Source organism: Pseudophryne corroboree, chromosome 3 (genome assembly GCF_028390025.1).
Source record: "Pseudophryne corroboree isolate aPseCor3 chromosome 3, aPseCor3.hap2, whole genome shotgun sequence".
Lineage (NCBI taxonomy): Eukaryota > Metazoa > Chordata > Amphibia > Anura > Myobatrachidae > Pseudophryne > Pseudophryne corroboree.
The window spans coordinates 353,257,086-353,272,631 of record NC_086446.1 but is presented as its reverse complement, the minus strand read 5'-3'; the positions used below and the strand labels follow the sequence as shown (position 1 = coordinate 353,272,631).

At 49.3% G+C, this 15,546-nt stretch overlaps 1 protein-coding gene across 1 annotated transcript in view; it reads right to left on the bottom strand.

The window, feature by feature from the left end:
• Positions 1-15,546, bottom strand: part of CASC3 (CASC3 exon junction complex subunit) — a 130,397-nt gene that overhangs the window by 62,345 nt on the left and 52,506 nt on the right. Inside the window, exons 5-6 of the mRNA XM_063959768.1 lie at positions 10,251-10,402; positions 9,917-10,096 (exon numbers count right to left, since the gene is read on the bottom strand). Of these exons, the coding sequence (XP_063815838.1) occupies positions 9,917-10,096; positions 10,251-10,402 (332 nt within the window). The remainder of the gene's footprint in view (positions 1-9,916; positions 10,097-10,250; positions 10,403-15,546) is intronic.

The window sequence follows — 15,546 nt, the reverse complement described above, 5'->3', positions numbered from 1 at the left end:
TCTCTCTATTGGGAGGAAGACCTTCATTTGTTCCGTATCCAGTATGATGCCTAGGAACGGTGGTCGAGTTGTCGGAATCAACTGTGACTTTGGTAGATTTAGAATCCAACCGTGTTGCTGGAGCACTCTCAGAGAGAGCGCCATACTGCTCAGCAATTTGTCCCTTGATCTCGCTTTTATCAGGAGATCGTCCAAGTATGGGATAATTGTGACTCCATGCTTGCGCAGGACCACCATCATTTCCGCCATTATCTTGGTGAAAATCCTCGGCCCGTGGTAAGTCCAAACGGCAACGTCTGAAATTGGTAATGACAATCCTGTACAGCGAACCTCATGTATTCCTGATGGGGGGCATATATGGGGACATGAAGGTACGCATCCTTTATGTCCAGAGATACCATAAACTCCCCCTTCTCCATGTTGGCTATTATCGCTCTGAGTGATTCCATTTTGAATTTGAATCTTTTCATGTACAGGTTTAGGGATTTCAGATACAAAATAGGTCTGACCGAACCGTCCGGTTTCGGGACCACAAATAGGGTTGAGTAGTAACCTCTTCCCTGCTGGTGCAGGGGAACCTTGATTATCACTTGCTGTATACACAGCGTTTGAATTGCAGCTAACACTATATCCCTTTCCGATGTGGAAGCTGGTAGGGCCGATTTGAAAAATCGGCGCGGGGGCACCTCCTCGAATTCCAATTTGTAACCCTGGGAAACTATTTCCAACACCCAGGGATTCAGGTCTGAACTGACCCAGGCCTGACTGAAAAGTCGAAGACGTGCCCCCACCGGTGCGGACTCCCTCAGGGGAGCCCCAGCGTCATGCTGTGGGTTTTGGAGCAGCCGGGGAGGACTTTTGTTCCTGGGCACCTGCCGAAGCAGGTGCTCTTTTGGCTCTGCCCTTACCTCTGGCGAGGAAAGAGGATCCCCGACCTCTTCTGGACTTGTGCGACCGAAAGGACTGCATCTGATAGGGTGTTATTTTCTTTTGCTGTTGGGGAACATATGGTAAAAAATTTGATTTACCTGCTGTAGCTGTGGAAACCAGGTCCGTCAGCCCATCCCCAAACAATACATCACCCTTATAGGGTAGTACTTCCATATGTTTTTTGGAATCCGCATCACCCGTCCATTGGCGAGTCCATAAGGATCTTCTCGCTGAGATAGACATGGCATTGGCCCTAGAAGCTAGCAATCCAATGTCCCTTTGAGCATCCCTCATAAATAAGACTGCGTCTTTTATATGGGCTAGAGTTAGGAATATAGTATCCTTATCCATATTATCAAATTGATCTGTCAGCTCATCTGTCCAAGCTGCAATTGCGCTACACACCCATGCCGACGCAATTGTCGGTCTTAGCACAGCACCCGTATGAGAATAAATACACTTTAAGGTAGTTTCTTGCCTGCGATCTGCAGGGTCCTTAAGGGCCGCTGTGTCAGGAGACGGTAGCGCCACTTTCTTGGACAAGCGCGTCAGGGCCTTGTCCACAGTGGGGGATGATTCCCAAATCTCCCTGTCCTGCTTAGGGAAGGGGTATGCCATATAAATTCTTTTGGGGATCTGCGGTCTCTTTTCCGGAGTCTCCCAAGCTTTTCCAAAGAAATCATTTAATTTATGGGATGCGGGAAAATTAATCATCTCTTTCCCTTAAACATGTGTACCCTTGTGTCGGGGACCGAGGGTTCATCCTCAATATGCAACACATCCCTTATTGCCACAATCATACACTGAATGGTTTTAGTCACCCTAGGGTGCAATTTTACTTCGTCGTAGTCGACACTGGAGTCAGAATCCGTGTCGGTAGTAGTGTCTTGTGTTAAGGGACGCTTTTGAGACCCCAACGGGCCCTGTGAGTCGGTCCAATCCGAGGATTGACCCCCCGATGTCCCCCCTAAGTCAGCCTTATCAAGCCTTTTATGTAAAGATGCCACACTTGCATTCAACATATGCCACATGTCCATCCAATCCGGAGTCGGCACAACCGACGGGGGGACACCACTCATTTGCTCCACCTCCTCCTTGGAGAAGCCTTCCGCCTCAGACATGTCGACACACACGTACCGACACCCCACACACACACAGGGATTAACCTACAAGGGGACAAAACCCCAACCAGGCCCTTAGGGGAGACAGGGATAGAGTATGCCAGCACACACCAGCGCCTAACACTGGAAAAAATATGACCAGATAGCGCATTTTTTTATATATAATATACCAATTCCCACTCACTGCGTCGCTAATGTGCCCCCCTCCTCTTTTCCAGCCTGTGAAGTTCAGCAGGGGAGAGACCAGGGAGCCAGCGTTCATGCATGCAGCTTCTGTGGAGAAAATGGCGCTGGTTAGTGCTGAGGATCAAGCCCCGCCCACCCGATGGCGGGCTTCGGTCCCAGTGACTTTTCTATTAAAATGGCGGGGAATCTTAGATTTACTGCCTCCGCAGCCTAATCTATCTGAATTTGCCCAAAAGTGAGGCATATTGCTGCCCAGGGCGCCCCCCCCTGCGCCCTGCACCCTTCAGTGCTGCTCTGTGTGTGTGACTGGGAGCAATGGCCCTTCCTCATGAAGATCTGATGTCTTCTGCCACCTAAGATGTCTTCTGCCTTCTCATACTCACCCGCCTTCTAACTTCGGCATCTGTGAGGAGGACAGCGGCGCGGCTCCGGGACGAACCCCAGGTGAGACCTGTGTTCCGACACCCTCTGGAGCTAATGGTGTCAAGTAGCCTTAGAAGCAGTGCCCAACTTGACAAGCCAGCTCTGCTTCTCTCTCCTCAGTCCCACGATGCAGGGAGCCTGTTGCAAACAGAACTCCCTGAAAATAAAAAACCTAACAGAATTATTTTTCAACAGAAAACTCTGGAGAGCTCTCTGCAGTGCACCCATTCTCCTCTGGGCACAACATCTAACTGAGGTCTGGAGGAGGGGCATAGAGGGAGGAGCCAGTGCACACCCATAGTAAAAGTTCTTTTTAGGTGCCCTATCTCCTGCGGAGCCCGTCTATACCCCATGGTCCTTACGGTGTCCCCAGCATCCTCTAGGACGTAAGAGAAACAATCAGGCAGCAGAAATAGCCTAAACACAGCTAATGGGGCGGGGTACAGAGAAGACAATGGGCAGACCTTACGCTCTCAGCAACTCCCAGCTAGCATTTGAGCTAAAATGGCTGCTCAGCATTTTATGGGAAGGGCTGAGCGGAGGATCAGCCCAGGGACAGACCATGAGCCAAGCTGCTAGTAAGCCCCAGGGGTGGGGGAGGGGATGCAGGCTAGGCACCCTCCCCCTCAGATGATAGACCCCAGGGACCCGCATTCCTGCCCTGCTGCTGTGCCTTGGTGGTTCAGTGGGACAAGACCAGTGACCTGGGCCCCCATTCATCTGCCTTCCCACTGGATCCCTACAGCGGGAGAGGAACGCCGCTCGTAGCGGCTCCCTGAACGCAGGGAGCAGTCGTCACTCACACTCCGGTTCCAGCTGCAGGAGAGACTGTGCTGCTCCTGCGGTCCCCGCAGCGGAAGTCCCTAGCATCATTGCTAACGCTGCCTCCCGCGGACACCGGGAGTTGGAGCAGCATCATCCCACTCTCTTCACTGCTACTGCAGCTCTAACTAAACAAAAAACAAAAAAAAAGGAGCAACCTTGCTGTGTAAAACACAGCCCTAACTATAGGTGCATGCTCCTGCCTTGGCACCAAAAATAAAACTGGCAGGCCCGGGGTCGGGGTATAGGGGATGGGGAGGCAAGGTGTGCTGGGTACTTAAAAGTAACCCTTTTTGTGCCTGTCTAGTTCCCAGCCAGCCTATACCCCAGCGTTGTATCTCCTGTGCCCCCCATTTGTGGCACTAGAATATTGGGGTGTGTTCGGTATCGAACTTATTCCATCTGGAGAGACTCACTCCTAGTTGGCGTTTCTATTTTCTCATGGGGCCTAATTAATTCCTAAAGCTAAAACAAGTTTTACAATTGAAACTTCAAACAATGTGCCTCTTTAATAGCTATTTTCTGGTCATCAGATAATAAGAATTTACTTACCGATAATTCTATTTCTCGTAGTCCGTAGTGGATGCTGGGAACTCCGTAAGGACCATGGGGAATAGCGGCTCCGCAGGAGACTGGGCACAAAAGTAAAAGCTTTAGGACTACCTGGTGTGCACTGGCTCCTCCCCCTATGACCCTCCTCCAAGCCTCAGTTAGGATACTGTGCCCGGACGAGCGTACACAATAAGGAAGGATATTGAATCCCGGGTAAGACTCATACCAGCCACACCAATCACACCGTACAACCTGTGATCTGAACCCAGTTAACAGCATGATAACAGAGGAGCCTCTGAAAAGATAACTCACAACAATAATAACCCGATTTAGTTAACAATAACTATGTACAAGTATTGCAGACAATCCGCACTTGGGATGGGCGCCCAGCATCCACTACGGACTACGAGAAATAGAATTATCGGTAAGTAAATTCTTATTTTCTCTGACGTCCTAGTGGATGCTGGGAACTCCGTAAGGACCATGGGGATTATACCAAAGCTCCCAAACGGGCGGGAGAGTGCGGATGACTCTGCAGCACCAAATGAGAGAACTCCAGGTCCTCCTCAGCCAGGGTATCAAATTTGTAGAATTTTACAAACGTATTTGCTCCTGACCAAGTAGCTGCTCGGCAAAGTTGTAAAGCCGAGACCCCTCGGGCAGCCGCCCAAGATGAGCCCACCTTCCTTGTGGAGTGGGCATTAACAGATTTTTGGCTGTGGCAGGCCTGCCACAGAATGTGCAAGCTGAATTGTACTACAAATACAACGAGCAATAGTCTGCTTAGAAGCAGGAGCACCCAGCTTGTTGGGTGCATACAGGATAAACAGCGAGTCAGATTTTCTGACTCCAGCCGTCTTGGAACATATATTTTCAGGGCCCTGACAACGTCTAGCAACTTGGAGTCCTCCAAGTCCCTAGTAGCCGCAGGCACCACCATAGGTTGGTTCAGGTGAAACGCTGAAACCACCTTAGGGTGAAACGCTGAAACCACCTTAGGGAGAAACTGAGGACGAGTCCTCAATTCCGCCCTGTCCGAATGGAAAATCAGATAAGGGCTTTTACAGGATAAAGCCGCCAATTCTGACACGCGCCTGGCCCAGGCCAGGGACAACAGCATGACCACCTTCCATGTGAGATATTTTAACTCCACAGATTTAAGTGGTCCAAACCAATGTGACTTTTGGAACCCAAAAACTACATTGAGATCCCAAGGTGCCACTGGAGGCACAAAAGGAGGCTGTATATACAGTACCCCTTTTACAAACGTCTGAACTTCAGGGACTGAAGCTAGTTCTTTTTGGAAGAAAATTGACAGGGTCGAAATTTGAACCTTAATGGACCCCAATTTCAGGCCCATAGACACTCTTGTTTGCAGGAAATGTAGGAATCGACCCAGTTGAAATTCCTCCGTCGGCCTTACTGGCCTCGCACCACGCAACATATTTTCGCCAAATGCGGTGATAATGTTTTGCGGTTACATCATTCCTGGCTTTGATCAGGATAGGGATGACTTCATCCGGAATGCCTTTTTCCTTCAGGATCCGGCGTTCAACCGCCATGCCGTCAAACGCAGCCGCGGTAAGTCTTGGAACAGACAGGGTCCTTGCTGGAGCAGGTCCCTTCTTAGAGGTAGAGGCCACGGATCCTCCGTGAGCATCTCTTGAAGTTCCGGTTACCAAGTCCTTCTTGGCCAATCCGGAGTCACAAATATAGTGCTTACTCCTCTCCATCTTATAATTCTCAGTACCTTGTGTATGAGAGGCAGAGGATGGAACACATACACTGACCGGTACACCCACGGTGTTACCAGAGCGTCTACAGCTATTGCCTGATCTGCTGAGGAAGTCTGCTTCCCAGTTGTTCATTCCCGGAATGAACACTGCTGACAGTGCTATCACATGATTTTCCGCCCAGCGAAGAATCCTTGCAGCTTCTGCCATTGCCCTCCTGCTTCTTGTGCCACCCTGTCTGTTTACGTGGGTGACTGCCGTGATGTTGTCCGACTGGATCAACACCGGCTGACCTTGAAGCAGAGGTCTTGCTAAGCTTAGAGCATTGTAAATGGCCCTTAGCTTCAGGATATTTATGTGAAGTGATGTCTCCAGGCTTGACCATAAGCCCTGGAAATTCCTTCCCTGTGTGACTGCTCCCCAGCCTCGCAGGCTGGCATCCGTGGTCACCAGGACCCAGTCCTGAATGCCGAATCTGCGGCCCTCTAGAAGATGAGCACTCTGCAACCACCACAGGAGGGACACCCTTGTCCTTGGTGACAGGGTTATCCGCTGATGCATCTGAAGATGCGACCCGGACCATTTGTCCAGCAGGTCCCACTGGAAAGTTCTTGCGTGGAATCTGCCGAATGGGATTGCTTCGTAGGAAGCCACCATTTTTCCCAGAACCCTTGTGCATTGATGCACTGAGACTTGGCTCGGTTTTAGGAGGTTCCTGACTAGCTCGGATAACTCCCTGGCTTTCTCCTCCGGGAGAAACACCTTTTTCTGGACTGTGTCCAGGATCATCCCTAGGAACAGAAGACGAGTCGTCGGAACCAGCTGCGATTTTGGAATATTGAGAATCCAACCGTGCTGCCGCAACACTACCTGAGATAGTGCTACACCGACCTCCAACTGTTCTCTGGATCTTACCCTTATCAGGAGATCGTCCAAGTAAGGGATAACTAAAACTCCCTTCCTTCGAAGGAGTATCATCATTTCGGCCGTTACCTTGGTAAAGACCCGGGGTGCCGTGGACCATCCAAACGGCAGCGTCTGAAACTGATAGTGACAGTTCTGTACCACAAACCTGAGGTACCCTTGGTGAGAAGGGTAAATTGGGACATGAAGGTAAGCATCCTTGATGTCCCGAGACATCATGTAGTCCCCTTCTTCCAGGTTCGCAATCACTGCTCTGAGTGACTCCAACTTGAATTTGAACCTCCGTATGTAAGTGTTCAAAGATTTTAGATTTAGAATCGGTCTCACCGAGCCGTCCGGCTTCGGTACCACAACAGTGTGGAATAATACCCCGTTCCCTGTTGCAGGAGGGGTACCTTGATTATCACCTGCTGGGAATACAGCTTGTGAATGGCTTCCAAAACTGCCTCCCTGTCAGAGGGAGACGTCGGTAAAGCCGACTTTAGGAAAACGGCGAGGGGGAGACGTCTCGAATTCCAATTTGTACCCCTGAGATATCACCTGAAGGATCCAGGGGTCTACTTGCGAGTGAGCCCACTGCGCGCTGAAATTCATTGAGACGGGCCCCCACCGTGCCTGATTCTGCTTGTAAAGCCCCAGCGTCATACTGAGGGCTTGGCAGAGGCGGGAGAGGGCTTCTGTTCCTGGGAACTGGCTGATTTCTGCAGCCTATTTTCCTCTCCCTCTGTCACGGGGCAGAAAAGAGGAACCTTTTTCCCGCTTGCCCACGAAAGGACTGCGCCTGATAATACGGCGTCTTCTTATGTTGAGAGGCGACCTGGGGTACAAACGTGGATTTCCCAGCTGTTGCCGTGGCCACCAGGTCTGAAAGACCGACCCCAAATAACTCCTCCCCTTAATAAGGTAATACTTCCAAATGCCGTTTGGAATCCACATCACCTGACCACTGTCGTGTCCATAACCCTCTACTGGCAGAAATGGACAACGCACTTAGACTTGATGCCAGTCGGCAAATATTCCGCTGTGCATCACGCATATATAGAAATGCATCTTTTAAATGCTCTATAGGCAATAATATACTGTCCCTATCTAGGGTATCAATATTTTCAGTCAGGGAATCCGACCACGCCAACCCAGCACTGCACATCCAGGCTGAGGCGATTGCTGGTCGCAGTATAACACCAGTATGTGTGTAAATACATTTTAGGATACCCTCCTGCTTTCTATCAGCAGGATCCTTAAGGGCGGCCATCTCAGGAGAGGGTAGAGCCCTTGTTCTTACAAGCGTGTGAGCGCTTTATCCACCCTAGGGGGTGTTTCCCAACGCACCCTAACCTCTGGCGGGAAAGGATATAATGCCAATAACATTTTAGAAATTATCAGTTGTTATCGGGGGAAACCCACGCATCATCACACACCTCATTTAATTTCTCAGATTCAGGAAAACTACAGGTAGTTTTTTCTCACCGAACATAATACCCCTTTTTGGTGGTACTCGTATTATCAGAAATGTGTAAAACATTTTTCATTGCCTCAATCATGCAACGTGTGGCCCTACTGGAAGTCACATTTGTCTCTTCACCGTCGACACTGGAGTCAGTATCCGTGTCGGCGTCTATATCTGCCATCTGAGGTAACGGGCGCTTTAGAGCCCCTGACGGCCTATGAGACGTCTGGACAGGCACAAGCTGAGTAGCCGGCTGTCTCATGTCAACCACTGTCTTTTATACAGAGCTGACACTGTCACGTAATTCCTTCCAACAGTTCATCCACTCAGGTGTCGACCCCCTAGGGGGTGACATCACTATTACAGGCAATCTGCTCCGTCTCCACATCATTTTTCTCCTCATACATGTCGACACAAACGTACCGACACACAGCACACACACAGGGAATGCTCTGATAGAGGACAGGACCCCACTAGCCCTTTGGGGAGACAGAGGGAGAGTTTGCCAGCACACACCAGAGCGCTATATATATACAGGGATAACCTTATATAAGTGTTTTTCCCCTTATAGCTGCTGTATTTTTAATACTGCGCGTAATTAGTGCCCCCCTCTCTTTTTTAACCCTTTCTGTAGTGTAGTGACTGCAGGGGAGAGCCAGGGAGCTTCCCTCCAACGGAGCTGTGAGGGAAAATGGCGCCAGTGTGCTGAGGAGATAAGGCCGCCGAGAAGGGGGCGGAGCCTATCTCCCGTTTTTCTGTGTATTCTGGCAGGGGTTAAATTCATCCATATAGCCCAGGAGCTATATGTGATGCATTTTTTGCCATCCAAGGTGTTTTTATTGCGTCTCAGGGCGCCCCCCCCCAGCGCCCTGCACCCTCAGTGACCGGAGTGTGAAGTGTGCTGAGAGCAATGGCGCACAGCTGCAGTGCTGTGCGCTACCTTGTTGAAGACAGGACGTCTTCTGCCGCCGATTTTCCGGACCTTCTGTCTTCTGGCTCTGTAAGGGGGCCGGCGGCGCGGCTCTGGGACCCATCCATGGCTGGGCCTGTGATCGGTTCCTCTGGAGCTAATGTCCAGTAGCCTAAGAAGCCCAATCCACTCTGCACGCAGGTGAGTTCGCTTCTTCTCCCCTTAGTCCCTCGATGCAGTGAGCCTGTTGCCAGCAGGACTCACTGAAAATAAAAAACCTAACTTAAACTTTTTCACTAAGCAGCTCAGGAGAGCCACCTAGTGTGCACCCTTCTCGTTCGGGCACAAAAATCTAACTGAGGCTTGGAGGAGGGTCATAGGGGGAGGAGCCAGTGCACACCAGGTAGTCCTAAAGCTTTTACTTTTGTGCCCAGTCTCCTGCGGAGCCGCTATTCCCCATGGTCCTTACGGAGTTCCCAGCATCCACTAGGACGTCAGAGAAAATAGAATTCTCTACTACACAAAGCATTTAGTACAGAAGTGGGGGAATTCTAAAGCCTATATTTCTACCATTCTGGCATCAGTAAAACCCTTTGGTCCTTCACACTGAGTTACCATATTACTACTAAACAATGTATACATTTTATTCAAACTAATGTTATTTTTTATTTAAATGAATGTCTTGTGAAGAGAAACAAAAACAAAAAAAAAATGGCACAATTAATCACCGATACTGATGATAGAATGTGACCAGCCCAAATAGTGTTGAAAGCTCAGCAGTGAAGGGGTTAAGTCTCATGACCAGTGGTCATCAGTAGACAGATGTTAAGTTTGGATTTTTAAATGTAACATCAGTACACACACTTGCCTTGGTTTTCTAGGCCTGTATGGACGAATCTCTTCTGGATTTTTACAAGATCGGATGTCATAACCGTACATTGCTATCAATTCATCACGAGATTTAGGGGCTTGCTCGTCCTCCCGAAACCGGTCATGCGCCCACCGTCCCTCATCTTTCCACAGCTTGCGTGGATGACGACCTTTTGGCCTGAAGGTAGAATACTTTAAGTAAACTTTAGATTGTTTAGTCTTTTTAAATGCTTAAAATATAAACTATGGCTTACAAGGCTCAACTCAGAGTCCTGTATTCACAGAAAACTCATGATTAATGGCATCATTCATGATGATTCTACCCGTCTCACCTGACTTCCTCGTCATTTGTGTGTCCACGTAAATCATGCTCAAAGAACAGCCCCTTGCGAGGGATATAAGCTGGATTTTTTCGGTCCTCATCATCATCCAGATGCTTTTGAGATTTCTTGGAGGCCTTGATCTCATCTGGCTCTGTGCTCTCCTGGGAAGAAGACATGATAACCCACACTGACACTATAGCAATCTTTTCAAGCACTTGTGATGGTAAACCCTCATGAAGATACAGCATTTCTACTAGTCCCTGAAGAACAGGTAATTTGGCTGCACCATTAGTGAAGTGGACAGTGATCACTCGTTACTTTGTAAGATTGGTAGTCTGGTATAGCTTCTCACTGTTGGGTCACATACAACAAACTGCAATACGAACAATATGTCGCAGAATACATTGACCTGGACACAGTTCCAAGCATGTAACAATTTATTAATGCAAGCATTTCAACTTCTAATTCTACACATGCATTTATTACAACTTCCAATAAAATAGGATTTTAAATACCTACCGGTAAATCCTTTTCTCATAGTCCATAAGGGATATTGGGGAGCTTAGTATGACGGGGTATAGACGGGGTCCAAAGGAGCCAAAGCATTTTACATTTCTTCAACTGGGTGTGCTGGCTCCTCCCCTCTATGCCCCCTCCCAGAGGCAGTTATAGGTAAAACAGTGCCCGAAGGAGAAATTACATACTTGAGAGAAGGAACATAACATTAAGTGTGGTGAGATTTACACACCAGCACATCATAACATAACTTGGCCAGCAACAGCTGGTAACATAAACAGACGGGCGCCCAATATCCCTTATGGACTACGAGGACAGGATTTACCGGTAGGTATTTAAAATCCTATTTTGTCTAACATCCAAAAGGGATATTGGGGACACATTAGTACGATGGGGATGTCCCAAAGCTTCCAGAACAGATGGGAACGTGAGGAGACATGGGTATCCTCTTTGGCCAGGGTATCAAACTTGTAGAACTTCACAAAGGTGTTCTTCCCCGACCAGGTAGCGCTCGGCCCAGTTGCAGGGCCGAGACACCACAGACAGCCTTCAGAGAATGTGGAACAGGTAAGGCTGCCGACATATAGGCCTGATGGATAGTAAGTCGAAGCCAACGAGCAATGGACTGCTTCGAAGCAGGGCAACCCTTTCTCTGTGCATCATACAGCACGAACAAGGAATCAGTCTTTCTGAACCGAGCCGTCCTCTTGACAGAGTTTCAAGGCTCGCACTGCATCCAATGCCTCCGGTGGGGCAGAAGTGCAAGAACTGGACGGGATCACAATAGGTTGATTCAAATGAAACGCAGAGAGAGACTACCTTCGGCAGGAACTGCTGTCTAGTCCTGAGCTTTGCTCTGTTCTCGTAAGAGACCAAGTAAGGACTCTTACATGATAAGGCCCCCAATTCCGAGACATGCCTAGCCGAAGCTAGGGCCAGTAACATCAGTCTTCCACATGAGGCACTTGTCTTCTACCGTCATCAGCGGTTCAAACCAGGAGGACTGCAGAAATCTTAACACCACATCCAAATCCCAAGGTGCCGCAGGCGGCACAGACGGAGGTTGTATTTGAAGCACCCCTTGCAAGAAAGTCTGAACTTCAGGCAGCATAGCCAACTTCTTTTGGAAGAAGGTTGAAAGAGCTGAAATCTGGACCTTAATGGATCCCAGGGGTGGTCTTCTGTTTACCGGCGGTCGGGCTCCCGGCGCTCAGTATACCGGCGCCGGGAGCCCGACAGCCGGAATACCGACAATTATTTTCCCTCGTGGGGGTCCACGACCCCCATAGAGGGAGAATAAAATAGTGTGGCGCGCGTAGCGCGCCACCGTGCCCGTAGCGTGGCGAGCGCAGCGAGCCCGCAAGGGGCTCATTTGCGCTCGCCAAGCTGTCGGTAAGCCGGCGGTCGGGCTCCCGGCGCCGGGATGCTGGTCGCCGGGAGCCCGACCGCCGGCCAGCCGTAGTGAACCCGATCCCAGACGTAAACCTTTATCCACTCCAAAAAATGGTATGGAGAAGTCCTTCTTGGCGCTTCTAGTGTAACGGTTGCTGCCTGCAAAGTACACGGGTAACCCTATCCCGAAAGGTAAAAGTAATAGAAAGATCTGTGTTTGTGTGGACTAGATGGCGCTACCGTTCAAGTAGTGAAGGTGGGGAGAGTGAGAAAAGCGTTTTGACTTAACTTGAGGTTGAGGTCTTGAGATGTTCTACTCCTAGTAACCACTCCAGACGCTCCAGTGTGCGTGGGAAAAAGAATTTAGACAGTACAATGTGTAGTAAGGTCTTTTAGAACAAATGGTAGGTATTTAATATACTGTAGCGGATTTATTCACTTATATCGTGAATAATAAGAGACTACTGAAAACACACCTTACTTACACCAGTAAAGGTATGAGAAAGCATATAAAGGTATCTTTCTTAATATTTCCCCAATCATATAGACCAATCTTGTAGGAATTTCAAAATACAGTAGTCTACAATGGAAACGTCGATAGGCAGTTATGTACCTGGCACTCACAGTAAAAACTGTTATGATCCTCATATAGCGGTTTCTTTAGATGGCGATCGGGACACTAAGGGGTATATGCAATAGCGGGCGAATTGGCAAAAAAGGCGAATTCCGGGCCGTTTTCGCCTCCAAAAATCAATTCGCCTATGCAGTGCAGTCATTTTTCGCAAAAAAACGGCCCGTCAAAATTCGCCTTTTCTCAATTCGCCTTTTTCCGAATTCGCCTTTTCTGCAATGGTACAGATGCTGCAATTCGCCTCCAGCATATTCAATTCAAGTTTGGAAATTCGCCTGCAGTGCTTTTAGACAGCAAATTCGCGATTTTCACTCCGCCACACTTTGGAGGGTGAAAACAATTAAAAAAATTTTAAACATGGTTTTTTTTGTGTTTTTTTTTTTGGGAATAGCAGATCTATTTATATTAGAAGGGATTAGGTTTTTTTTTTTTTTTGGGGGAGGCACAAATATTATTTTTATATTTTTTTAAATATTATTTTTTTTTTTTTTTTTTTTTATTGCTGGAACGGTAAAATCAGAAAAAAAAATGGCGTGGGGTCCCCCCTCCAAAGCATAACCAGCCTCGGGCTCATTGAGCTGGTCCTGGTTCTAAAAATGCGGGGAAAAAATTGACAGGGGATCCCCCGTATTTTTAAAACCAGCACCGGGCTCTGCGCCTGGTGCTGGTGCCAAAAATACGGGGGACAAAAAGAGTAGGGGTCCCCCGTATTTTTAACACCAGCATCGGGCTCCACTAGCTGGACAGATAATGCCACAGCCGGGGGTCACTTTTATGCCGTGCCCTGCGGCCGTGGCATCAAATATCCAACTAGTCACCCCTGGCCGGGGTACCCTGGGGGAGTGGGGACCCCTTCAATCAAGGGGTCCCCCCCCCCCAGCCACCCAAGGGCCAGGGGTGAAGCCCGAGGCTGTCCCCCCCCATCCAATGGGCTGCGGATGGGGGGGCTGATAGCCTTTGTGTTCAAAAAAAAAGATATTGTTTTTTCCATTAGTACTACAAGTCCCAGCAAGCCTCCCCTGCAAGCTGGTACTTGGAGAACCACAAGTACCAGCATGCGGGAGAAAAACGGGCCCGCTGGTACCTGTAGTTCTAATGGAAAAAAAATACCCAAATAAAAACAGGACACAGACACCGTCGACAGTAAAACTTTATTACACACTGCCGACACACACATACTTACCTATGTTCACACGCCGACATCGGTCCTCTTCTCCCTGTAGAATCCACGGATACCTGAAAAGCAAAGTTCAATATACTCACCTTAACCAGGGTCCAGAGATAAATCCACGTACTTGGCAAAAAAATAAAACGCATTTACCCGCACCAAAAACGGACTGAAAGGGGTCCCATACTGACACATGGGACACCTTTCCACGAATAAGACCTGTCAGTGAAAGCTGTCACTGACAGGTCTCTAAGCCAATCAGGAAGCGCAACTTCGTTGCTCTCACCTGATTGGCTGATCGCTGTGACAGCGCATCGCACAGCTCCCTCCATTATTTTCAATGGTGGGAACTTAGCGGCTAGCGGTGAGGTCACCCGCCGGTCAGCGGCTGACCGGCGGGTGACCCCACCGCTAGCCGCTAAGTTCCCACCATTGAAAGTAATGGAGCGGCTTTGCGAGGCGCTGTCAGAGTACAGACGGCGTCCAGCCAATCAGGTGAGCGCCACGGCAGTAGCGCTTCCTGATTGGCTGAAGGGACATCAGTGACAGGAGTCACGTGATGTCCCGGCATTCGGGGAAAGGATTCTAATGTGAAAACATTGGACCCCTTTCATTAGTCCGGTGGAGCGGGTGTTCGGTTTGTTTTTTTACAAAGTACGTGGATTTACCTCTGGACCTCTGGACGCTGGAAGGTGAGTATAATTTTTTGACAGGTACCCTCGGATCGTCGGAGATCGTTGCAGTCGGCGTGTCAACACAGGTAAGTATGTGTGTGTCGGTGTATGAAATAAAGTTTTACTATCAAGGTGTGTGTGTCCTGTTTTTATTTGGGTATTTTTTCCCCAGTAGTACAGGTACCAGCGGGCCCGTTTTTCTCCCGCATGCTGGTACTTGTGGTTCTCCAAGTACCAGCTTGCGGGGGAGGCTTGCTGGGACTTGTAGTACTAATGGAAAAAACAATATCTTTTTTTTTATCACAAAGGCTATCAGCCCCCCCATCCGCAGCCCATTGGATGGGGGGGGACAGCCTCGGGCTTCACCCCTGGCCCTTGGGTGGCTGGGGGGGGGGGACCCCTTGATTGAAGGGGTCCCCACTCCCCCAGGGTACCCCGGCCAGGGGTGACTAGTTGGATATTTGATGCCACGGCCGCAGGGCACGGCATAAAAGTGACCCCCGGCTGTGGCATTATCTGTCCAGCTAGTGGAGCCCGATGCTGGTGTTAAAAATACGGGGGACCCCTACTCGTTTTGTCCCCCGTATTTTTGGCACCAGCATCAGGCGCAGAGCCCGGTGCTGGTTTTAAAAATACGGGGGATCCCTGCCCGATTTTTCCCCTGCATTTTTAGAACCAGGACCAGCTCGATGAGCCCGAGGCTGGTTATGCTTTGGAGGGGGGACCCCACGCCATTTTTTTTTCGGGTTTTTCCCCGTTTTTTCCCGTTTTTAAAAATCGCGGCAAAATCCGCCAAATCGGCCGATTTTCGCCCGCGACTCTGGCGAATCCGTTTTTCATTGCATATGGTGAATTCCGGAAGCCACCTTCCGGAATTCCCCTGGCGAATTTGGTCGAATTGAAAAAACGGCGATAATTGCCGCG